Source organism: Fundulus heteroclitus, unplaced genomic scaffold (genome assembly GCF_011125445.2).
Source record: "Fundulus heteroclitus isolate FHET01 unplaced genomic scaffold, MU-UCD_Fhet_4.1 scaffold_616, whole genome shotgun sequence".
NCBI lineage: Eukaryota > Metazoa > Chordata > Actinopteri > Cyprinodontiformes > Fundulidae > Fundulus > Fundulus heteroclitus.
In genome coordinates, this window is record NW_023397051.1 from 42,165 (window position 1) to 68,848 (window position 26,684).

The window sequence follows — 26,684 nt, forward strand, 5'->3', positions numbered from 1 at the left end:
CTTAATGACAGTTATAAATGTGGGAAAGGAATTGAATTTTATTTAAGGGGTAATAAAGTCATTTTCAATTTGATTTGTGCATGTTCTAAAGTTTTCCTAAAAACTTTAGAACATGCACAAATCAAAAGCACTCTTTAAAAGAAGGTATCTTTTGTCTGTTTGTTTTATTAAAATTAAATACATAGGTATTCCAAATTACCCTGTCATAGACTAGCTACTGGCTGATTATCTTTCAGGAATTTTACAATACCTCCAACTTTTAGGCAAACGCTAATTCATTTTATTCACTAACTTCACTTGTTCCTTACTAAGAACATAATCCATAATCAAGTCACAGGATATTGCCATTTGCAAGTCCAGAAAAAATGGTTAGGGTTGCACTGTTAAATTATTATGTACTTATAAAATCAGACTCAAACTGTAGCTCTATCAAGATTCTTAATCAAATGATGCCAAGTAATTAAAGCAAAATATGACTGATAGCCGTACTGAGTACATGAAAACAGAACAAAATAAATGTTGTACAATCCAGTGATACAAAGTAATATTTGCGTGTCTGCTTGCTTACTTATACATTAACAGTAAATAGTAACCTTTACAAAACAAGTAACTACATTATTATTAAGATCAGTAACACCCATAGCATTAATCTTACTAACGTTCTGACAGTTGATAAAAACCAGGCAAACTCTACCTGGCATGATAACTGCCTAACTTTTTGGTTTTGGTTTCATTGTTGTGTACAATGATTGGTCCGTGCTCTTTTATGTGCCTGTCCAAATTCCCAGTTATCCAGAGCATTGCAACAGCAAATAGGCTTAAATATGAGGCTACCGGACTTTCGCTCAGTTCTTTCTGAAAACACTTCGACACCTATCCAGGAGTCTTTGTTAATTGTGACAACTCGCACTTGAGCAAACTGTAGTTGGTTCTCTGCTGTTTTTAAGCACAGGGAGGCCCATCATCTTAGGTGCCTTTCAAATCAGATGCAAATCAGTTACCCACCCATCAATGTCCTAGGTCGTTAGAGGATATTGCTCGGTGTGAGTAGAGTACTTGGTCACCTGATTTATGATAAAATTGCTGATTTGATCTCTTTGGAATTTGTTGGATGATCAAGAACCCAAAATCCATAGAAACAATTTAAAAGCGTTGGAGATTTATTCAGGAGCATAATGTTGTTAGCAAGCCTCTTTTATTCCAGTGGACAACTCAAAACCACTTATTGTGTTTAAAATCTAAGTTTCAAACTTACAGCTTAAAGAACTATACTTCATATCCAAGGCCTAGTGAATTGTTTGACCTTAAACAGCAGCTAAACATTAGCCATGTTTCCATCAACATTTTTCATGTAAATTTTGAATTATATTAGAAAAGGTTGATGGAAACCGCAAAATTTGAAACATCCTCAATTTCGCAAAAAAATGTTATGCTTGCTTGAGGTGGTTTTCTGCTCTTCCGAAAGAGTTAATGGGAAAAATGGAAACACATATGCCCAATAAGTTCTGACTGAATGAACATTTACATGACTGATCAGGTGTTTCTGTTGTCGGTGTCTTCTCGGATATTCCCATAATGCGCATAGAGTTGCATTTCTTTCTCTACATCTCCAGACAGCATGTAACGTCACCAGTACTAGTTGACATGAAAGAACTATTACAACTTGACCGATAGCAACACATTGCTGACAACCTCTCTTCATTTTTCTAAGATGGGTGTTCCGTGCCAGTTTGCAACTTCTACTTCCTATATATTACAGTTGTGTAACATGAACTTCTGACAAAATTACTTTTTACTTAGCCTAGTTAATTTGCTCCAAACCAGTAGATGGAAGCAAGGCAAGACAAGGCAAGGCAGATTTATTTGTATTGCACATTTCAGTACAGAGACAATGTAAAGTGCTTTACATTTTTTAAATACAGGGGGAAAAAAAACAGGATAAAAGCAAGTAGGAATAAAATGTAGAAACAAAATAGAGCATGGAAAAATAGAAACTAAAAGCAAACATTAAAAACAGTTGGACTACAAAGCGGAACTAATGCTGTTTCAGTAAAACAGTTTAACTAGAACAGTCGAAGGCAATCCTAAAGAAATGTGTTTTTAATCTTGATTTAAAGGAACTCATGCTTTTCACACTTTTACAGTTTTCTGGAAGCTTGTTCCAGATAAGTGGAGCATAGGAACTAAACGCTGCTTCTCTGTGTTTGGTTCTGGTTCTAGGTATGCGGAGTAGACTGAGGTTGGACGGTTGATACACTGATAACAAGTCTGTGATGTATTTAGCATGCCTAATTTGGATTTATTTTTTCTTCTTTTTGATGACATTTTACAAGTTTGTTTAAAATTCGCATGACAATTGAATGGAATCATAGCTAGTAAGAGACAGACCTTACTTTACGGACTAATGGTGTTTTGATTTCACAATTTATTTACTATAAGATCCAGTTACCCGTAATCACCGGAAAATCTATTTGAACAAGCAGTAAGTTGCACTGAAAATACATATTGACTGACTCGGGGATGTAAAATCAAATACAAAAACTTAAGTTTTAACAGCTTTATGGTAGAAGGTAAAAGCAGAATGAATTTCTAACTTCAGTTTTTCAAGACAAGACTTTTAATACTAAAGTTATTTCAGTATTAAGTTATCTTAGCAGTATGGTGTTTCTTGGCTGAAAGAGCTGCAGACTGTAATAATAAGAACAGGCAAAGAGGAAGTGTACAGCAACTGTTAAAAAACTGGCATAATTTTATTTAACCACAGGAAATAAATGTCTCTGGGGAGGTGTTGGTAGATAGTGCAGATCAAAATGCCTTCTAAAAAGCAAATGAACTGGCATAAGCTACTTCATGAGAGACGGTGAATTTGTTCACAATTATTACCTGTTGAACTGTAAATATGAATTAATTTTGTTGTAATGTGTCTGAATTTGTGAAATTACTTTTGAGTGTGTCATTAAGAGGTCAGCAAACACAACCCTTCTGATTAAATACTAGTCAATTAATCAATAACTTTAGCCTAGGGATTTCACACACTTAGATATGATTCTGCACATTTTTCTTTTTAACTACAATGAATTACATGTACTAAAATTTCATCGAGACAAATTAAAACATTAGCTTTAAAGGTGACAGAAAAAAAAACTTCTAATAAAATAAATTTTCTTACTTGTTGCGCATATCTATTTAGGAGCCAAATGAAAAAAAAATTAAAAGATAAAGTCATAAAATAAATAGGGTTTTGCACCAAAAAAACGTCTATGATTCCAACTGAATGTACCATCAGACTGGCAGTTTACACAGTTCCATCCAGGCAACAAAAGCAAAGCAAGTTTGTTTCTAAAGTGATTTTCAGTAACAAGACGATTCAAAGGACTGTAAATGAACAAAACAAAAAGGCAGAGGAAAGAAACACATTACAGAGACAGAAAGAAAACATTACAGAGGCAAGAATAGTAGCAGCATGTCAGATACAGTATAAGACAAGCTGGACTACAAACTTCAGCATTTAACACTTAAAGGCAACTCTAAAAAAAAAAGGTTTTTAACCTTGATTTAAATTAACTCAGGATTTCAGCACTTTTACAGTCTTCTGGGAGTTTGTTCCAGATAGGTGGAGCATAGAAACTAAATTCTGCTTCTGCATGTTAGGTTCTGATTATGGGTATGCAGAGTAGATTTGAGCCAGAAGATCTGAGTGGTCTGGGGGTTGATACACTGATAACAAGTATGTGATGTATTTAGGTACTAAGTCTTTCAGGGATTTATAGACTAACACAAGTATTTTAGAGTCTATTCTCTGAGATACAGGGAGCCAGTGTAAGGACTTTAGAACTGGGGTTATGTGCTCTACTTTCTTAGTCTTAGTGAGGACGCGGGCAGCAGCGTTCTGGATCAGCTGCAGCTGTCTGATCCACTTTTTAGGCAGACCTGTGAAAACACCTTTGCAGTAATCAATTCTACTAAATATAAACACATGGATTAGTTTTTCCAGATCCTGCTGAGACATCAGTCCTTTAATCCTTGAAATGTTCTTCTGGTGATATAAAGCTGACTTTGTAATTATGTTTAGATGCTTGTGGAGGTTCAGGTCTGAGTCCATCACTACACCCAGATTTTGGGCCTGATCAGTGGTTACTAGCTCAAGCAACTGAAGCTGTGCGCTAACTCTTGATCCATCCTGTATTGGTCTAAAACTTATTACTTCCATTTTGTTTTTATTCAGATGAAGAAAATTTTGGCACAACCATGCATTGATTTCTTCCAAGTATTAACTCTGTACTTGAACTGGTTCATAGTCACCTGGTGACATACTGAGTTAGAGCTATGTGTCGTCTGCATAGTTATGGTAACTGATGTTTTTTTTTATGATCTGAGTTACAAGGAGCATCTAGATAATGAATTGGAGGGGACCTAGAATGGACCCTTGGGGAACCCCACTTGTGATTTTTGTCATCTTTGATGTAAAGTTACCTACTGATACAAAAAAAACCCGTGTTCTTTAAGTAGGATTTAAACCAGTCGAGTGTTGTACCAGAAAGGCCGACCCAGTTTTCCAGGCGCTCTAACAGAATGGTGTGATCGACAGTATCGAATGCTGCACTGAGGTCCAATAGAACCAGCACGGTGGGTTTTTCCACAGTCTGTATTTATATGGATGTCATTAAACACCTTAATAAGGGCGGTCTTTGTACTGTGGTGAGCACGGAAACCTGACTGGAAAATGCCAAAGCAGCTGATCATTGTTAAAAAAGTATTTAGTTGTTGAAACAGCTTTTTCAATAATCTTATTGATACAGGAAAGGTTTGAGATAGGCCTGTAGTACTGCAGAAGCAGTTTTTGCAAATTGTTCTTTTTCAACAGCGGTTGGATAATTACCATTTTTAGGGTATGGGGAAAAACACATGACAGAAGGGACGTGTTTATTATCTGAGTCAAATCAGCCGCTATGACAGGCAAAACCTTTTTAAAGAAAGCTGTGGGTAGAACATCGAGGCAGCAGGAGAAGGAACTTAGCTGCTAAGCAATTTCCTCTAAGCTTTTGTAGTTTATTTGGCTGAATTGTGAATCAAGAATAGAATTTAAAATTCTTCTTCTAACGTATAAAGCCCTTAATAATCAAGCTCCATCATATATCAGAGCTCTGATTACCCCGTATGTTCCTAACAGAGCACTTCACTCTCAGACTGCAGGTCTGCTGGTGGTTCCTAGTGTCTCTAAAAGTAGAATGGGAGGCAGATCCTTTAGCTATCAGGCTCCTCTCCTGTGGAACCAACTCCCAGTTTTGGTCCGTGAGGCAGACACCCTGTCTACTTTTTGTCTACTTAGTGGCATCGTCCTTAAAGTTTGTTTGCTTATGATGTCCCTTTGGCTAAGTCATTGAAAATTATACTTTGAAAGGTAACAGAAAAGTGATGAGATAGGGCAATGTCAGTTACATTGACTTTAGAAATCTTTACATACTTACTGATGATCAAGGCTAAAATATGTCCCTGTCTGTGTGTTGGTTGTTTAACACGTTGAGTTAAACCAAATTTTCTAAGTGTGTCAGACAGTTCTTTTGCACCTCACTCTTCGGGGTTGTCAATGTGAAAGTTGAAATCTCCCACAATAATTAAACAGTCATAATCAACACATATCACAGGTAGGAGGTCATTATGATCATTAAAAAATGTTAAATTTGGACATAGGAGGGCTGCAAACATTGAAGAACATAGTTTCTGCTGGGCAGAGTCAAATATTCAAAAGAGTCAAATTTTCCCAGAAACACCTTTCTACACTTTAGTGAATCACTAAACAAAGATGCCAGGCCTCTACCTCTCCTTTGCTGTTTGCTCTCACAAAGAAATTGTAGTTTGGAGGCATCAACTCTATCAGAATAGGTGCTTCATTAAGTTTATGTACCCTTGATTTGGTTATAAACATAACATCAATAACTTTAGAAAAGCAGAATTCCCTTGTTTAAAAAACAAAACTCAAAAAGTATTTTTACCCCATCTAAAATATCCACAATAGCATAGTCTTACAGAAAGGCCTGCATGTTCTGACACTGAGTCAATATGAGCTGTGGAAGACCTCCTGTTTGGTACCAGTGCCTAAGTCCACACACCCTCAGCAGCTACAGGCCGGTAGCACTAACATCACACCTGATGAAGACCTTTGAGAGGCTTATCCTCAATAATCTTTGCCCCCTGCTGAGGTCTTCTCTGGACCTTCTGCAGTTTGCCTACCAGTGGAGGATGTTATCATCTACCTGGTGTCTTTCGCAGTCGCAGACCCACCTCACTGATACCAGTTAGCATCCAGGGAACTGATGTTGAGATAGTGGACGTTTCTAAAACACGGGTGTTCACCTGAACAATTAACTGGAGTAAACAACGCTCTTTACAAGAAAGGTTAGAGCAGACTCTAGCAGTTGAGGAGGCTGAGGTCTTTTGGAGTGCAGGGGTTGCTCCTGAAGACCTTCTTTGACCCTGTGGTGGCATCAGCCATCGTCTATGGTGGGGTCTGTTAGAGCAGCGGCTTATCTGTAACTGAGAGGAAGTGGATGGATGAACTCTTTAGGAAGGCATGCTCTGTCTTTGGATGTCCCCTGGACCCAGTGCAGGTGATGAGACAAAAGAACTGTAAGAATAATAAAATCATTGATGGACAATGTCTCCCACCTCATGCATGGAGCTGCTGGAGAGCTCCTTTAGTGAGAGACTGTTGCATGCTAGATGCTCAAAGGAGCGTTTTCACAGGTCCTTCCTTCCAGCTGCTGTCAGACTTTATAATCTCTGCATCTCACCATAGACTCAATGAATGTTTACAACATACTAATGGTTGCATGGGTTCTGATCTCACCATGACTCGTGTACACTATATCTCAGATGCTGATGTCCATTTGTACATGTTTTAGCTACCCTGGGTGTTGCTTGTACAATCATGCATTTCACATAGTTTTTCTCACATCATTGTGTTAATCAGTGGCTGTATTTCCTCTGTTTAATGGAATAAGCAGAGGAAATCTTATTATCACTAGTCTCTTTAACGCTACGGTACACCTTCACACATCTCAGCTACGCAGAGATGTTGCTGTACAATCATGCACATTGCATATTTGTTCACAACGTTGTGCCAATAGGCTGCTGTTTTTCCTTTATTTACTTTGAATGTCTCATTTTGTTTTTACCTGAATACACCATCTTAATAATTACTGTGCAATAAAGCTGATTTTATTTATCTATTGCTTTTATTTTGCCCTTTCTGATAAGTTAATTCTCTGATAAGTTCATTGGAGCTAACTTTACTGATTTAGTGTGTAACTGTGTAAAAGTAATCCTTAAATTATCTTTCTTATCTTATATTTGAAAAGCCAACTGTTTTGTTAAGCCGCAGCAATCATAAAAAAGTTGATTACACTGGATTTTATGCAGAGGTATCTGATTAAAGGTGCCTGAGTACATGTTGACATACTTTTCAGATGTTTGTTCATTAAAAAAAATAAAAGTGTATTTAATTTGTTTCTGCTTCTGTGCACTACTTGCTGTATCACTCCAATGAAGGGAGACATTTCTAACTTCAGCAAGTGAAAAGTTGTCTTTTAAACAACAAATAACTCTTAATATTAAGTTCATCATGTGTTTCGGGTTTCCCGGCTGAGCAAACTCTAGACTGTGCAAATTAAAGTTGGCAATAAGATCAGGCAAAGAGGAAGTGAGCAACAGCTGTTGAAAAACTGGCATAATTGTATATAACTCAGACCACAGGAAATACATGTCTCCAGGGAGATATTGGTAAATAGTACAGAGTGAAATACCCATAAATATATAATCTTATCTTGATTGACACATATTCAGTATTTGTATTAGAAACAGGCTCCAGTATATCACTGTGACGGCTACTTCGACTACTGGGGGAAAGGAACACAAGTCACAGTTACTTCTGGTAAGTTTTAATCAAATATATTTTAAGATGACAGGATTTATTATGAATTTTTTCATTTAGTTGTATTTTATGGTTCATGGTTTTCTTCACTATGAAAACTGGTGTATCTTAGTCACAAAAAAAACTGTGTAAAACAGGTAGGTGCTTGTGAAGAAATCTAAATTTTTAGACGACAAGATATTTTTGCACTTAAGTGCCATTGTGATTTGTCACTGTGACAACTACTTTGACTACTGGGGAAAAGGAACCACTGTCACCGTCACATCAGGTAAAATACAAAGCTTGTTTTTCGCATACTTGCGTCAAATTAATTACGTTTCAATTTTCTTTGTTTTAGCCAGAAAGACATTCACAGCATCTTAGATGTTTTATTTTCTATGTTGAATGTACTTAACTAAGGCACCCTTTTGATTGAGGAAAAGAAACAAAGATCAACATCAAAACTAGTTTAAAATGACATCTTGTTTCTTTCAAACTTTTTCATTAAAGTAGTAATTATGAAGTTGTTTAGGTAAACAGGTGTCAGATCCCAGTGGCAGCAGAAAACTGTTGTTGCTTGTTTTTGTATGTTGAATGTGATAAGTTGTCATACTGTGACGATGCTTTTGACTACTGGGGAAAAGGAACTATGGTCACAGTAACATCAGGTAAGTCGATTGGATATTATCACTCTAATGTCTAAATTTGATTTGGAAAGATTTTCAGATTTTTTTTGTCGAGGTAAATCCTTGAACATGTTTTAGTATGGGACAGTTGAGGGTTTGTTTTACTGTGACTACGCTTTTGACTACTGGGGAAAAGGAACCATGGTCACAGTAACATCAGGTAAGTCGATCGTATTTGGTCACTCTAATGTTTAAATTTAACTTTAAAATATTTCCAGATTTTTGTGTCAAGGGAAATTCTTAAACATGTTTTAGTATTGGACAGTTGAGGGTCTGTTTTACTGTGACTATGGCTATGCTTTTGACTACTGGGGAAAAGGAACTATGGTCACCGTTACCTCAGGTATGAAAAGCTTTTGTTTCTAATTTGTAACAAATTTTGAAACAACATGAGAACAATTGTTTATTTATAGTTTTATCGGGTTAGGCATTTAAAGACATTCAACAGTATTTAGGTTATTTCGGCTGGTTAAAATTAATTAAATGCTTGTGAAGTCATTACTCAATGGGTGGATTTACACCAAATGCTATTAAAAATCTAAATATTAGTGGAATAGGTTTTTGTTAGAAGTCTGAATCGACTCTGTTACTGTGACAACTGGGCTTTTGACTACTGGGGAAAAGGAACAACGGTAACAGTAACATCAGGTAGGATTTTTACCTCTAAAAAAAACTTTACTGTATTTTGTTATTTTTTATGAAAGTTTTACTGTAAAAAAATATTGTATGAATACACAAAGTTAAATATATTTTTGGAGAGTATTTCATTGTAAAAATGAATTACTCAAACATAATGATGACAGTAAGAGATAATTAGGATTAATCCCTTTCAAAATAGGTTTGAATGTATTTAATAAAATAGTTAAGATGATTGCATGTTAAAGAATTTCATGGTCACCATTAGTCCGTTAGGCTTTTCATACTGAGACTTAATTAGAGACATCACTGTGCTACGGTGCTTTTGACTACTGGGGAAAAGGAACAACGGTAACAGTAACATCAGGTAGGATTCTTATCTCTAAAAAATCTTTTCTGTATTTTGTAATTTTTTATAAAGGTTTCACGATAAAATGTTACTATATGAATACTAAAAGTTAAGCATATTTTTGGAGAGTATTTTGTTGTAAAAAGGAAGTACTGAAACATAATAATGACTAAAAGTTATAATTTGGAGTAATCCCTCTTAAAATAGGTTTAAATATATTTAATAAAATAGTTAAGATGATTACATGTTGAAGAATTTCCTGACCACCAATAGTTCATCAGGCTTTTCATACTGAGACTTAATTAGATTCATTGCTGTGCTACGCTGCTTTTGACTACTGGGGAAAAGGGACAACAGTCACCGTCACTTCAGGTACGAAATTAAATTGTTTCTGAGAAGGAAAAGATAATTATAATTAAAAGTTGTTTTAGTTAATTTTTTTTGGTTCAACAGAAACATTATAGACGGTTAAGACACAATCTTGCGGCTTGTTTATTAGGTTAAAACATGCATTTGTTACCATGGTAAAATTATTTTAAACTAACATTTAAATTGAAAAAAACTTTTTTAAATGCCCAAAAGGAACGGTTCTTTGTTTAGTAATCAATGTTCTCAAAATAATCGAAGTTGATAAAACCAGTAACGACAATTCTACAGTTGCCTTTAAGATTTAATAGGATTTCAAATAATAACAAGAATATTTAGGTGTTAAAGAATTTAAAATTTACCAGCAATATGTAGATCTTTTACGTACAAGAGTTCAGGAGATTCGTCACTGTGTTACGAAGCTTTTGACTATTGGGGAAAAGGAACAATGGTCACCGTCACATCAGGTATGAAATTTAATTGTTTCTTATTAGATGGTAACACGTAAAATCCAAAAAAAATTAAATCAAACAAGTTATAAATGAAGCTGAGATGTAACTCTGTGAGCAGACTTGTATTTAAAAATGGTTTATGATTTAATCCATGTTTGGGTGATGAACTTAGTTTATAATGTCGCAAAGTAAACTGCTGAAGGATATTTATTGTACTTTGTGAATTGCATATTGTTAATATGTGCCCTGATGTGATTAGTTTAAATATATTTTCATAGTAGGAATACTGTAGTGTTAAAGACTTTGACATAGTCGATCAGGTAAATTAGCCTTTTTATGTTAAGAGTAAGCTGATCACTTACTGTGTTACTATCACGCTTTTGACTATTGGGGAAAAGGAACAATGGTCACCGTCACTTCAGGTATGAAGTTCTTTTTTTTCTAATTATCAAAAGAAAATTGCAGAACTATATAATCTTGCGATTTGTAAATTAGCTTAGAGTTTGAACAGGTTTACATTTTAAAATTATTCCAGGCACATATTTATTTAAATAAAATTGAAGTATTGAAAATTACATTTTCAAATGATTACATTTTATTTAAAAATTTCAACTACAAAAATTATTAACAAAAAACACATTTTCAATTACAAAAATGTGTTTATGATACTTAAAAGTGATATATTTTTGGACGGTATATACTGTACTAAGTCAGTAACCTAAAATCAAATTGTAAAAGTGTTGAATAATATCGACTTGAGATTTGGTGTATTTTAAAAAATTGTGTATTTCAATGCACTATTTTTCAAATGGGACTGGTTCCTAGTTGAGTTTTGGGTAAAGAGCTATAAAGAATTAGTTTATTATGTAGAATATGGATCATTTTAAGGGTAGGGTCATGTTTGGTTATTTTTATTTTGGTTGTTTGCTTTTCATGTCCTTAAAATTAATGTCAGTGGTAAATGTGTTTTTGGTGGTTCATATAGATTTTGACAAAATGATGAGGTAAATGAAATGTTAAATAGTTTGCTCTATAACACAAATAGATTGAACATTGAATGAATTGATTTGAATTGATTGAATGTCCTACAATGTTGCTTTTTACTTGTGGGGGGAAAAAATTATTGCAAAGTATTGCATCATTTACAAAATTATTACTTTTGAATTTCAGCAATATCTGTTAAGAATAGTTAAAAAATGGTATGAATATGTCATTAGCAAAGTTGGTTGTTGTTTCTGCTCTAATATCTTATTTAAAAGGAATTAACTATAAATAGCTAAAGGTAATAAAAGCAGGATTTCACAGCTTTGACACATTGGAGACCTTTCTCTCTCTTAAGTCTTGAGAAAAAATGTTACATTCCATTTTTATATTGCTGTTTTAAATGTGCTCCTGTTTGTCCTTTTTCAGCCACCCAGAATGCTCCGACTGTATTTCCTCTGGCTCAATGTGGTTCTGGGAGCGGCGACATGGTCACCCTCGGCTGCCTCGCCACCGGTTTCAACCCCCCATCCATTACTTTTTCATGGCAACAAGGCAGTACTTCTTTGGACAACTTCATCCAGTACCCTCCGATCCAAAAAGGCAGTGAATACATGGGAATCAGTCAGATTCAAGTCAGCAGACAGGACTGGGAAGCAAGAAAACCTTTCAAATGTGTTGCAAATCACGCTGCAGGACAACAACATGCTTCAATGGCGAAACCAAGTAAGAAAAACACAAAGTGATAAATCTTTACTGTTTAGTAATTTTCTTTTAATTGCATTTGGTTGTCTTGAAGGCCACATTTCAGGGGAAAAAATGGCAAATGCCTTATATTAAACAAGAAAAAACATATTTTCCCTAACAAACTGCTTAACTCGCCCTGTAAGTGAGGTATCATCAATAATTATGTAATTTAACGAATTTGAAATACACTAGTTTTTAAGAATATGTTTGATATTATACTGTTCATTGAAAGAACAGTTAAAAAGGCCTCCATTATCCTACTACTAGTTCTTATATGAGTATGTAAGTGTCAGCAAATGTCCAAAAACTAATTTGTAATTAGTTTTTTGGACATTTGCTAATTTATATAGCAGGCTTAACCAGGTGGAACAAGAGGGTAAACTCAATAGTATTTCCAGCATCTGACTTAATTGGTTTTTCCTCTTGACTAATCCCTCTTCTCTTCCTCTCATAAACAATATTTGCATCTTCTGCTTTTTTGATGCCTGAACAATCCCATCTGTTTCCAAGCATCTGCCTGTGCCTGTTTTTTTCTGTCTGTCGATTAATAACCTTATTCATATCCATATTGGTCTGTGCTTGCCAGTCAATGTATATGCAGAAGTTAGTGTTAGCTCTTTGGTATTCATTAATGCCAATTTTAAATAGTTGTATCTCCTTGTCAGACGACATAGAACAACTTCCTACTCTTTAAAAATAAAAATAAAATGTTTTCCATACATTAGTTTGTTTATGTTGTAGAAACTCGTTAAAGATTCGTAAGACCTGACTACATGAATCAAGCAGCACGTTGTTTCCCCAGGGCTTCTGCATATATATAGATTTTTTGCCTTGCTTCCGCAAACATATATGTGTATCTGTTTGTCTTTCAGACGTGGTTTATGAGCTTCCGACTCTTAAAGTGTGTTCCTCCGCTGACGTGGGACAAGGAGAGGCTTACTTCTCCTGCTTTGCCAAAGATTTTTCACCAAATACGTATAGTTTCACATGGATGAAAGAAGATCAAAACATCACCGACACAACAGCAGTGGTCAACACCTTGTCTCAGGGAAGGAAGGACGCGAATGGAACCGTTTTGTACAGTGCTTCAAGTCTGCTCACACTGCCGATCAGTCAATTAGGTGAAGGTTCAGCGCTTACGTGTGTATTTACGGGAAGAGGAGAACGTAACACTGATGTCCAGCGGAATTCAACTACATCCTATAAGGAGTGTCGTGGTGAGTACAATGTTTTTTTTTTTTTTGTTTTTTTTTTGTTTTTTTTAGAACCAGTTTGATTAACTTCTTTTTATCTTTTAGCTGCCAATTGCGAAACACCAGATGTGGAGATAAGCATCATAGCCCCCGAAAGCAAGGACCTCCTTGTCAACAAAAAGGGAACTGTAACATGTCAAGTCACCGTCATTAGGGGAACACTTGAAAAGCTTAGCTGGGAGGACGAGAACGGAAAGGACCTGGTAGTTGAACCACTGGGTGTCAAAAGATCAGCAGTACAGGAAGTTACGCTTGATATCACCTTTGATGAATGGATCCAAGGAGTTAAGCGCACCTGTGTCATTGAAAACAGCGAGAGTATCGAGCAATACAGAAAAGACTACTATGGAAATCTGAGTAAGAACATTTTTCAATATTGATCTTCTGCCTATCTTTATTTCTGTTTGTTATGACAGCAAACACATTTTTGGAGCCATCTTCTCAGGAACATTTATGTTTCCTTCAGGTTACACTGTAAATTTCATCTCTGACCTAAATACTAATTCTTCTCTCATGCCTGCAGGAAAGAGTTTGAAGCGTCCATCAGTGTTTATGTTGCCTCCCGTAGAACAAACTAGAGAAGATGCAGTGATCCTGACTTGCTATGTGAAAGACTTCTCTCCCGAGGAGGTTTATGTGGCTTGGCTTGTCGATGATGAAGACGCAGATGCAAAATATCTGTTCAGTACCACAAAACCCGTGGAAAACAATGGATCCTTCTATGTTTACAGTCAGCTGATCCTCACACGAGATCAGTGGGAGCAGACTGACATGGTGTATAGCTGCGCCGTTTATCATCCAGCACTGGCAAACTCAACCAGATCCATTGTCAGATCTATTGGATACAGAACCTTTGAAAAAACCAACGTGGTCAACCTCAACATGAACGTCCCTGAAACGTGCAAGGCCTAGTAGATGTGACTTTGTGTCTGTGCGTCTTATGGTTTATTTGAGGTTTAGTTTTTGTTTTTTTATGTTTGTTGCATGTGATTTTAAATTGTGTTTGTGTGTTTTTAGTGCAAATTTAAAAACAAAATAAAAAAAATAATTCACCAACAGTGTTGATGTCTGTCGCTAGCACTTTGTGTGTACTTGACTTGTCTTGAACTAAATGTTTATGTCATGTCAGGATTTTGTGCTTATGCAACACAAATGAGATTTGAAGGTTTTAGTTCAGTATGTTTAAATTATAAACAATCGTGCAATAATAGCATATCGAGCTTTTAAAATCTTACACTACTGACTAGAACCTTAATAAGGTCAGTTCATAAAACGCTTGAATTAGATTTCATTGGCACGTTTATTGGCACGACTAGAGCTGACTGTGTTTTTTGTGACATGTCCTTGTCTGCCTGTGTTTCATCTACTGGGTCTTGCACCCCAAGAAAGTGGGATGACAACTTATCTCTGATGACAGCGTCTTTCACAAGCAAGTCAGAATCATGATAATAGTAATTTAATTACTGTAACACTAATCAAAAACTCAAAGACAAAAGAAGCAAGTTCACCTTTGAGGAAAGTAGTAAAAGCTGGTACAAATAATTTCAAAATACTAATATTTGCAAGTCTATATATTAACTTCATTGATAAACTCTAAAAAGGCAAATATGTGCTATTTTTTCACAATACTGAAAATACTGAAAGACTGAAGAATGATTTCTAACTGTGCAGCACGACCAGTATTCCTGTTTGAAATGATCGAACATGCAAGTGGAGCCGTGGTAGAAGAGGAAGATGACATGACTAACACAGCTATCACCTTCATCCTTCTCTTCCTACTCACTCTGGTGTTCTCCATTGGAACCACTGCATTTAAGGTAACGTGTAAAGTGCTGTAAAGTCAGTGCTGGGGCAAATTTCAAATTACTGAGATACAAACTAAAAGCCAAATGTAAATTAGCAAAGTGACAAACAGTGGAGGGGATTTAAACAAAGCCTTTGGAGGAGAAAGTAGAGGCATCCTTGAATAATTGTTTTATAGCTGTGATTAAACTATGATGCAGCCAATTCTAAAACAAGTAACATCATCCTTTCATCTCTTCTGTAATTTTTCGTCATATTGAATCACAGTATGATGTTAAAATCATAGTATTATTCAATACATTTCTATACATAGAAAACACACACTGTAAAATAATGCATATTGTCACAATGCGCAATCTTTATCTCCTTTATAAGTCCTTGTTTTTCTCTCTTCTAGTGTCATGAGAATTGCCTTCATGCCAATAATTATGCAAAACATTCATACCATTGGTTGGAGGTTATTTTTTAGCCTTTTATCAAAGTGGCTTTTTTTATCCTATTTGCACAGCAAATAATTGAATAAAGCCCTTTATAACACTTTAGTGGTATGAATTTTAAGTTTCTGGAACTAATCAGATTACTGAACTAAATTTATAAAGGAGAAAAGTTATTTGTTGTTAAATCTGTTAATCTAAGGTTTATCTTAGATGACTAAAAACTATTTTTTTTTTTTTTATCAAACAACATCAGAGACAAGAGAGGCTCAAATTCTCAATGTGGAGAGAAGGAATCTGGAAAAATTGTATTGTTGATCATGTTACTTTAACTTTCTAAAAACAATAAATAAAACCAAAATAATCTCCAAATATACCACAATATAGTATTTTCACTGTATTATAATAACAACAGGTATCTTAAAAAACAAAGCCTTTTATCAAAGTGGCTTTTTTTATCCTAATTTTTTTTTTTTTTGTTGTTCACCAAATGGAATAGATGCCCATTCAAATTGTACTTTTGATTCTAATTGTATTAGCAATTTGGCATAAGAAAATGCTGGTTTGGCTTAGGTTTGACCAAAACAAAGAATATACTGGAACTGTGATGCAGTTTTTTAATTGTGCCCAATTGCAAAGTGTAATAATAATAATAATAATAATAATAATAATAATAATAATAATAATAATAATATATAATTATTATTATTATTATTATTATTATTATTATTATTATTATTTGATTCTCAGAGCAACAATTTATCCAGAAACCAGAGTTTCTAAAATATGATGTCTAAACCGGTGAAAAAAGTCAATATAGAAATTTCCAGACAATTGCTCAACCTTGACGTAGAATGTTTTTCTCCATTGAAACATTCAATAATTTGTCCATATGTCCTACAGAATTAAACATTTCAATGCCTTTTCATTGCAGTTATGTTCAATATCTGCGCTATGTACAGTTTTAATTTCCTGTAGGCATGCATAGATTCTATTAATCCAATAAATACCTTTTTAGCACAGCAAATAATCGAATAAAGCCTCTTTATAACACTTTAGTGGTATGAGTTTTAAGTTTCTGGAACTAATCAGAGAACAGTTGTTCGTTATTAAATCTGTTAATCTAAGGTTTATCTTAGATGACTAAAACAAGTTTTTTTATCAAACAACATCAGACACAAGAGAGGCTCAAACTCTGAATGTGGAGAGAAAGGAATCTGGAAAAATTGTATTGTTGATCATGTTACTCTAACTTTCTAAAAACAATAAATAAAACAAAAATAATCTCCAAATATACCACAATATAGTATTTTCACTGCATTATAATAACACCAGGTATCTTAAAGAAACAAAGCCTTTTATCAAAGTGGCTTTTTTTATCCTATTTTTTTGTTGTTATTCGCCAAATGCAATAGGTGTCCATTCAAATTGTACTTTTGATTTTAATTGTATTAGCAATGTGGCATAAGAAAAAGTTGGTTTGGCTTAGGTTTGATCAAAACAAAGAATATACTGGAACTGTGATGCATTTTTTTAATTGTGCCCAATTGCAAAGTGCTTTAGGAGTAAAATAATAATAATAATAATAATAATAATAATAATAATAATAATAATAATAATAATAATAATAATAATAATAATAATCCATCCATCCATCCATCCATTTTCTAAACCGCTTTATCCCTCATGGGGTCGCGGGGGGGGGGGGTGCTGGTGCCTATCTCCAATAATAATAATAATAATTATTATTATTATTATTATTATTATTCTTATTATTGTTATTCTTATTATTATTATTATTATTATTATTATTATTATTATTATTATTATTATTATTATTATTATTATTATTATTGTAGAACATGTTTGGCTTTCTCAGAGCAACAATTTCTCCAGAAACCAGAGTTTCTAAAATATGATGTCTAAACTGGTGAAAAAAGTCAATATAGAAATTTCCAGACAATTGCTCAACCTTGACGTAGAATGTTTTTCTCCATTGAAACATTCAATAATTTGTCCATAAATCCTCCAGAATTAAACATTTCAATCCCTTTTCATTGCAGTTATGCACAATATCTGCGCTATGTACAGTTTCCTGTTGGCATGCATATATTTCAGCAATTAATCTAATAAATAACTTTTTAGCACAGCAAATAATCAAATAAAGAACTTTATATTTATTTCATACCACACTTTAGTGGTATGAGTTTTATGTTTCTGGAACTAATCAGATTACTGAACTAAAATTATAAAAGAGAAAACTTATTTGTTGTTAAATCTGTTTATCTAAGGTTTATCTTAGATGACTAAAAACAAGTTTTTTATCAAACAACATCAGAGACAAGAGAGGCTCAAACTCTGAATCTGGAGAGAAAGGAATCTGGCAAAATTGTATTGATGATCATGTTATTTTAACTTTCTAAAAACAATAAATAAAACAAAAATAATCTCCAAATATACCACAATATAGTATTTTCACTACAATATTATAACAACATTTATCTTAAAAAAACAAATAAATATCAACCATTGCTGTTTTTTGGTAAGGATAGCATAGATATTTATAGAATAGCAGTTAATGCATCCAAATACTTTAAGCTAAAATCACATAATAATGAACTTTCACGGATTATCACACTGTTATATTAAAAATGTGAAATGTAGTTTTATTTTCAGAAATAAGGGAACTTGAATATTGTAATCTTGACTGCGTAAAAATGCATCTGAAATCCCTATTGACCTATTTTTTTATTTTTTTCAAAACATAAATACCATTTTTGCATTAAGAGTTACATTTTAATTGCTGTTGGTGGAGAGTTTATAAAAACATTAAAAAAAAAACCTCAGCAGACAATTTTGAATTGATATCTGTAACTCAGTGATTCAGTGGTTTAATACTGTTTTTCATGCATGTTTACTTTTGTTTTGTTTTGTTTTTTCAGGTCAAATGAAACAAGAAGAATATAAAAAGGACATTTAATTAAAAAAAAATCTATATATTTTCAGAACTTTCCTTATACTTTTTATATCATGTAAGTAATTGCAAATGTTATGTCTTGATCATTCTACATCTAAAGGCCTCATATAACTTTTGAGCAATGCATTTTAAAACAACATGACTGTTGTGCTCTCTTGTATCTTTTTTCTTTGCAATATTTTCAATCTGTTCTCAATTTTGTATTTTATGTCTGACGTTTTTTATTACCGTCACACCACCAGCACCTGGAATCAATGATCCAAGTTCAGCTCTGTATGTAAATTGGCACATTTCACAGTTGGCTACTCTTTTCAGTTTGTTATTACTGGACTTGTGAACTAAAACCTTTGGCAAAGTCATGAGATGTTGTCTGTGTGATATCTTATGTAAACCAACCTGAGACATTTAAATTTACTCTCTGTTTCTCTAACTGGTATAAACGGCTCCTCACACCTGCTGTCTGTGCTGCTCTGTTGCTCTCTGCTCGGTTTCACTTCTGTTTTTCGGTCCCCATTTTGAACCTGGGTGTTACTCAAACCTTCCGCTCGTTGCATGCTCTGGTCGCTCTGCTCTGTCAAGCTCAACATCTGTGCAACAGACTTTAAACTCAATTTTTTTGCATTTTTGCACAATGTAGAATGTAAAACTTTGCCACCTAGCATACAAAAAGCAACTGCACCTATAATTCAAAGTTGCTTGTTAGTTAAAGACCTCAATTTTCAGGTATGTATGGATTAACTTAACCACATTTCATATTCTAAAGAAAAAATGATAAAACCCATAATGCTGCATTTAAGGCATGTGATCTCCTCTCTTCCACAGATGTTCGGGTTGTCTCCCCAAACATCACATTGTACCCTGTTTGGGAAGGTGAATTGGGAACTCGCAAGTCAGACTAATCTGTGCTTTGAGTGGCTACTTTCCTAATAAATTGTCCGTGGAGTGGCACAAGAATGGCCAGATTCTCAAAGACATCACTCCAAATGAGAAAACTCTGTGGATCAGGTCAAGAAAGCCTACAGTCGATTCACTGAGATCACACCCAGAACCGTTGACTGGGAGGCAGGATCAACGTTTACCTGCACGTCTGTTCACAATAGCAGTGTATTTGCAAAAACAATAGACATTTGTCAGAGTAAGTCTATACGTGCATTACCAAATGGTAAATTAGGTTATATAAAAAACCGATGGAATGAATTGTAGTGTACATGGTTTTTGTTTCTTTTTTTCTTTTTTTTTGCGCAGTCCTTGGAAAAAACCCTCCTCTCATTCATATGGAGATACCAGCCTATAAGACAGTGAGTGACAAGGCTTCTGTGGAAGCCACATGTTTCATCCGCAATGCGCTGAACGCCAACCTGATCTGGTTAATGGACTGGAGTTCCCCCACAAATCAACACCAATCTTGGATAAGAACACAACTTTTACAATCACTAAACTGACGGTTCCATTCAACTACCTGGGAAAAGATGACAAGTCTTCAGTGTAAAGTTGAACATCCCTGCTTCTCGAATGTAAAGACCGTGCACTTTTCAGGTATGAGGATAAGACAATAGAAATGCTAAAGAACTGTCACCAAAGATTTAAAACGTTCCATAATCTCTAAAATGTGCTGTAATGGTTGGATGTGTAATGTTTTGTTCTGCTTTTAATAAATGATTAAGATCAATGCACCCAAACATAAGCGGGTGTCCATTCTTTTGTGACACTGTATGCGTACTTAAATATTTTCTTTTGCTTTTGCTGTTACGACCCAGGGCCTTCAGTTACACTTCCACATGTGGAAATCAAGAGATTTTTTCAAGGCCTGCAGAAGGAAGAAAGTGCAGCCTTCCAATGTGACATCTCACAGCTGTCCTCACGGGACCTCTACGTTACGCTTAATGCCAATGGACAGGATATTTTGGAAAAACAATACATTAATCTTCCTGAAGGCCCTGGCCCTCATTCAGTCAGTAGGATCTTCTATGTTCCCAGAGAGCTCTGGAAAACTGATACACGTTTAACCTGTGCAGTGAAGCAAGGCTTCTCCAGGGGTTATATCACCTCAAATTCAACCAGCAATATTTTTGGTGAGAGTTTTCCTAGCTTTCTGGAAAATTCAGTGTTTGCTAGTGAGAGTTTTTTTTTATTGATCTACATGTTTACATGTTTCTATAGACATTAATAATTTGTGTTTTGTGTCAACATCATTTTAGTGAACCCCTCTGTGGAACTCTATTTGGCCTCCAGCAAAGCACAAGGTCAAAAAACGCTCCTGTGTTCTGGACTGGGCTTCAACCCACATATTAAATGGTTAGACGGAATATCTACATCAAGTTATGAGATCAGCACTGATACAAAAGGACGTGTGGCAGTGACAAGTCAACTGACAGTTTCTGAAACAGAGTGGAAATCAGGAAAGGTCTTCAGATGTGAAGTCTCTGACAAGTCTATGAATAACGTTGTCGTGGAGGAAATCAGCATCTGCTCAGGTAAACCAGAGAAGTACTTACAAGCAAAAATCTTATAATTGAGTGTAGCACACATGTTTTTCTATAGTTAGGTCTTAATGATAAATTATTTATTTTAATTTTTTGTTTTTTGCCTAGTGAGCATATCCTTTTTTTGTGTTTAAGTGCTACCTTAATAGGTTTGTGCTTCTTGTGTTTATCTATTGCTCTTGCGAGGGTCAAAATTATTATCCTATGCATAAGGCCTATTTAGGACCCCTTACTGCAAGGAGAAGATCCTCCTCTGTGTTTATTTTCACCACCCTACATAGAACTAGTGAACCCATGGGACATTCTTACTTATTTCAATGTAAAATGTAATTATATCTGAAATAGGTAGCTGGAATACAGAAGTCAAGTACGGTGCAGATTTGGTCTGGAGTTTAGTTGCTCATTTACAGCTGCTTGCTTTGTTTGAGATATTTACTGACCATTACAATTGCATCTAATGGGGATATACAAGTAAAATATAGATAACATTGAAGAATACAGATATTTTCCTCAGAACCGACTGCAGTCGTCAATCTTTGTTGTCAAGATATATGTAGTTCGATAAATAGACCAAAGTGTCACGTCCCATCTGATCAAAAGGGATGGCAAACTGTTAGCTAGTGTTGTTTGCAACTGAATTGCATTGAATTGATATCTTTATTTCAAACATGCAGGAGAAAGTATATACAAATAAAAAAAAAATAAAAAAAAAATGTATATATATATATATATATATATATATATATATATATATATATATATATATATATATACATACACCTACCTACACATATACATACATAATTATATATACACATATACCCTCATACATATAATATATACAAATAACAAAACAAAAACACAAACAAAACTTTCTACCATGCTTATCTATATCTTCTGAAAATAATTTCTTTGTACATTTTTTTGAAAAGGAATATGTTTGGGCATTGCTTTAGGTTCTCATTTAGTTTGTTCCACAATTTAACTCCGCAAATTGATAAACATAATATTTTCCTTGTAGTTCTACATCTATTAGTCTTAAAATTTCCCCTTCCCCTTAAATCGTACCCTCCCTCCCTTTCAGAGAACATCTTTTGTATATTCCCAGGCAACAGGCTATGTCTTACTTTGAACATGAATACTACAATTTGGTATTCAATGAAATCATGATATTTTTAGATAGTAATTTAGATTTTAGAAATAATGAGTTTGTATGATCCCGAAATCCTACGTTGTGAATGATTCTTTTTGCTATTTTTTGCATTATGACTAGTGCCTGTAGTGAGTGTTGTTATGTGTTTCCCCAAACCTCTACACAGTAAATCAAATAAGGTAACAGCAATGAGCAGTATAGGATGTGAAGTGATTTGAGATCCAGAATGTGCTTAGCTCTTGCTAGGACTGAAATACTTCTGGACAGTTTGGTTTTGATGTGTTTTATGTGAGGCCTCCAGCAAATCTTGTCATCTATGATCACTCCAAGAAATTTATTTTCATATACTTTTTCTATGTTAACCCCCTCTATCTGTATCTGTGCTTGATGCTTTGACTTACAGTTTCCGAATACCATGAATGTAGTTTTACTCAAATTTATTGATAACCTGTTTATGTCAAACCATTGTTTTATTTTCTTGAATTCTGAAGTGATTGATTCCAAGAGTAGCTGTAAGCTGTCCCCTGATCAAAATATGTTGGTATCATCTGCAAATAATACAAAATTCAATACAATATACCTTACAATATCATTGATATATAATAAAAATAACTTTGGTCCCAACACTGACCCCTGGGGGACACCACAAACAATGCCCAGACATTCAGACAAATAATCTCCCATCTTCACAAATTGTTGTCTGTCTCTCAGATAACTACTTATCCAATTTAGAGCTACCCCCCTGATCCCGATTCATTCCAGTTTACTGATTAATATTTTGTGATTTATTGTATCAAATGCTTTTTTTAGATCAATGAAAACCCCAACTGCATATTTCTTTTTATCTGTGGAGTTTGTGATTTCTTCAATGAGTTCTGTTAGTGCTAGTGAGGTTGATCTATTTTTTCTAAATCCATATCAGTGAATAGTTTATTTTTATCAATAAATTTCTCTAATCTGTTGTTGAATAATTTTTCTAAAATTTTTGAAAATTGTGACAGTAGAGAGGCAGGCCTGTAATTTGGGAAGTGGTGTTTTTTTTCCAGTTCTATATAACGGAATGACTTTTGCTATTTTCATTTTTGTTGGAAATTTACCAGTTAAAAATGATAAATTGCAGATTTTCGTTAGTGGTTTGGCGATCCCCTCTATTACTTTTTGTATAATTTTTTATATCTATTCCATCGTGATCAGTGGATGGTTTGTTTTTGCATTCTTTAACAATATTGGGGTAATACTGTTGGTCCTATGCTTAATGCATGACTTTGTGAATATTTACTGTGAAGGGTTGTTCTTAGTCATGAGTTTTTACTTGTGCTTTACCCTCTCAGTTTTTTCAAGCACCCCTCCTACCTTTGAAATGGCGATTCCAAGCTTTAAGACTGTGATGACGGAATCTGTAGTGAAAGCTACATGTTTGGTTCACACTGCGTTTGATGCCAAAGTCACCTGGCTGTTGGATGGACTCAGTCCCCAGAGTGACACAATGAAGCATGTTCCAAACAAAACTCATATAGCCAGTGGGGTGACAGTTTCTGCGTCTCAGTGGCAGCAACTGAAAACTGTAACATGCAGAGCAGAACATCTGTGTTTTTCATCTGCTGAAAAGACAGTAACTGTATCAGGTGAAGGAACTCTGCAAGTTAATTATTTCACTTCATAGAATGGCAAAGAAACTGAAGTAGGAATTAATGTTTTCTGCCTTTTACTTTTATGAACCAGGGCCTTTAGTTACACCCCCACAGGTGGAAATCAGGAGACCTTTTCCAGACCTGCTAAAGGGAGATAGTGCCACCTTCCAATGTGACATCTCTAAGCTGTCCTCGCAGGACCTCTATGTTACATTTCAGGCCAATGGAAAGGATATTTCGGACAGAGATTATGTTGATCTTCCTGAAGGCCCTGGCCCTCATTCAGTCAGTAGGACCTTCTCTGTTCCCAGAGAGCTCTGGAAACTGATAACAAGTTTAACCTGCGCAGTGAAGCAAGGCTTCTCCAGCAGTGTTGTCACCTCAAATTCCATCAGCAATATTTTTGGTGAGAGGTTTTGTGTTTTCTTGGATAACAGGATGATTGACAATTATTTTTTTTTTTTACTCTGCTTACATTTCTGAACTTTTCTCAAAACATTTTAGTGGAACCCTCTGTTGAACTTTATCTGGCTCCCACTGAAAGATTGGGGCAACAAACGCTTGTGTGTTCCGGTCGGGGCTTCAAGCCACAAATCAAATGGTTTAATCAGTCAGAGCAGATGAACTCACCAACTGAGGACAGCATGAACAAAAATGGAGACGTTGCTGTAACGAGTCGGCTGCATGTTGATCAGACAGAGTGGGCAAGAGGAATGGTATTTGCATGCGAAGTGTCCGACAGTTCTCTAAATAAAAAGGTCAAAAAGGAAATCAGTGTCTGCTCAGGTAAATGCAAGCAAAAGATACCTGTGCCGATTTGTAGGTTTAAATGTGGATCATTAGGTCATATATTCTTTAAATTAACATTTCATTGTTACGTTCTTCCTTACTCATCTGCTTCATGATTCTTTTTGTTTTTTTGTTGTTTTTTCAGTCACCCCCAACATCTTCTTATGAGGTCGCCGTCTATATTCAGAGACCTAAACTAGAGCAGCTTCAAAAGAGGGGATCCTGTGACTGTTACATGTCTTTTGGTTGGCACTAGTCTGAGTGATTTCATCCATAACCTGGAAATTAGGTGGTCAGCAGTCTTCCCCAGGTCACATCCGTACGGAAAAACCTGTGAGTTGCAGAAACGGATCGGAAACTTTACACACCTTCCTCAGTGTGTCAGCGGAGGACTGGTACTCAAATAAACAAGTGTCTTGTGAGGCAAAACATCTGTGCGCCAACAAAATTTATAATGCCCATATCAGCAAAAATACAGGTATCTGTAAGCACTTTAATGATTGCTTACTATGGTTGTTCTTGCTGTCACGTAACATGTATCCTTCTTTTTTGTGTGTATTTCCAGCTCTGTACAAACCAGTTCTGAGGATAGTGGAACCAACTTTACTGAGCTGTATAGGTCAGAGAGCGTCACGCTTACTTGCTTAGTCTCAGGTTTTCTTCCATCTGACATCATTGTTCACTGGGAAGAGAATGGCCGACAACTCCCAGCTTCTCACTATATTAACAGTCCTTCATGGAAAGAACCAGGAACAAGCTATTTTTCAATGAGGAGCAGACTAAATGTAACTAGGGCTGAGGACAATAAGTCGACCTACTCTTGTGTTGTCGTCCATGAATCGTCTGAGACTCCAGTTGTGGCCAGCATAAGCGACATGTTTGGTAAGCTTGCAGTCAGTTTTCAGAAACATATTTTCTTCCACAGTTTATTATAAACAAGCAATGTCTTTCCCCGCAGCCTCTGTGACCTACAGCAAACCTTCAGCAATCTTATTCGAGGAAGAGGACAAACTAGTATGCCTGGTCTCAGGCTTCAGCCCACCATCCATCAATATCACTTGGTTCCGCAGTGAAACCCCACAGCTTTTGGACTACAACATAACTGAGCCCTACCTTGGCCAGGATGGGAAATTCAGCATTCAAAGCCGCCTTCGCCTGGCCCCAATTGATTCTTTACCAGGCATTGTTTTAACCTGCCAGGTGACGCATGAAGGGACCACCCTGACAGTGAATATGTCCAAACCAGGTAGCTAAATTTATTTATTTATTCATATGAGAATTAGAGTTAGTGATCTCTTGCTAATGTTAATATAAGGTTTTAACTAATAAAATTATGCTTTTACAGGACACACTGGACCACTGTACTTCTTGATACTATCAAGGACACTGATGTGAGCCAAGATGCACTCAAGGAACCCGGGTCTATGGCGTTAACGTTCCTGTGCTTTTTCCTCTTCACCATCATATTTTGTCTTGTTGTCCTCATCGTTAAGGTAAGATTCAGCAGCAACTGCACTAATGTTGGAGCCGCTCTGACGGGTGGAGTTTGTAAATTGAAACGTTAATCGCTTTCTCAGAAAGTATAACACATTGACAGATTTTATTTTCTTCTCCTTTCAGACCAAATAGTGACAGAGGACATATTGCTTTTAACTGGATGAAGACATATTTTTTTAGATTTTTTTCCCTGTTTGTTTTAGAATGTGTGTTTTGATGATCAGTTTTTATTATTTCCTTTCGCCAATTTTGCCAAGTTGTTTTTATTCTAGTTCATAGTAAATCAATCGTTTGTTGTGTTTTTGTAGTGTATATGATGTTCAATACATTTAAATGCATTTAAGATAAGTAAACGTAATGAAACTACAGTGGGCTATTCTGTCTATCATTTGTAGTGAACAAGTTGTCCACAAGATGGAGACATAGCTTTATATTCAGCTTTGTCCGTTCCAACTTTCAACACACAGGCCATGCAGTTAAATCATAATAGATACCAACCGACGTTATATGTGTTTACAAAGAAACAAAACAACAAATG

At 35.2% G+C, this 26,684-nt stretch overlaps 1 protein-coding gene across 1 annotated transcript in view; it reads left to right on the top strand.

Moving 5' to 3' along the window:
* LOC105939429 overlaps positions 1-26,374 on the top strand; it is a 51,689-nt gene extending 25,315 nt beyond the window's left edge. The window contains 25 exon segments of the mRNA XM_036133390.1: positions 7,855-7,930; positions 11,809-12,105; positions 12,999-13,343; positions 13,425-13,736; positions 13,903-14,290; positions 15,091-15,196; positions 19,355-19,472; positions 19,475-19,582; positions 19,585-19,728; positions 19,839-20,002; positions 20,048-20,129; positions 20,351-20,665; positions 20,792-21,067; positions 23,561-23,854; positions 23,952-24,266; positions 24,365-24,649; positions 24,799-24,851; positions 24,853-24,918; positions 24,920-25,127; positions 25,215-25,250; positions 25,253-25,531; positions 25,608-25,895; positions 25,927-25,933; positions 25,995-26,142; positions 26,270-26,374. Of these exon segments, the coding sequence (XP_035989283.1) occupies positions 7,855-7,930; positions 11,809-12,105; positions 12,999-13,343; positions 13,425-13,736; positions 13,903-14,290; positions 15,091-15,196; positions 19,355-19,472; positions 19,475-19,582; positions 19,585-19,728; positions 19,839-20,002; positions 20,048-20,129; positions 20,351-20,665; positions 20,792-21,067; positions 23,561-23,854; positions 23,952-24,266; positions 24,365-24,649; positions 24,799-24,851; positions 24,853-24,918; positions 24,920-25,127; positions 25,215-25,250; positions 25,253-25,531; positions 25,608-25,895; positions 25,927-25,933; positions 25,995-26,142; positions 26,270-26,278 (4,719 nt within the window). The 3' untranslated portion in view covers positions 26,279-26,374.
* The last annotated feature ends 310 nt before the right edge of the window (positions 26,375-26,684 follow it).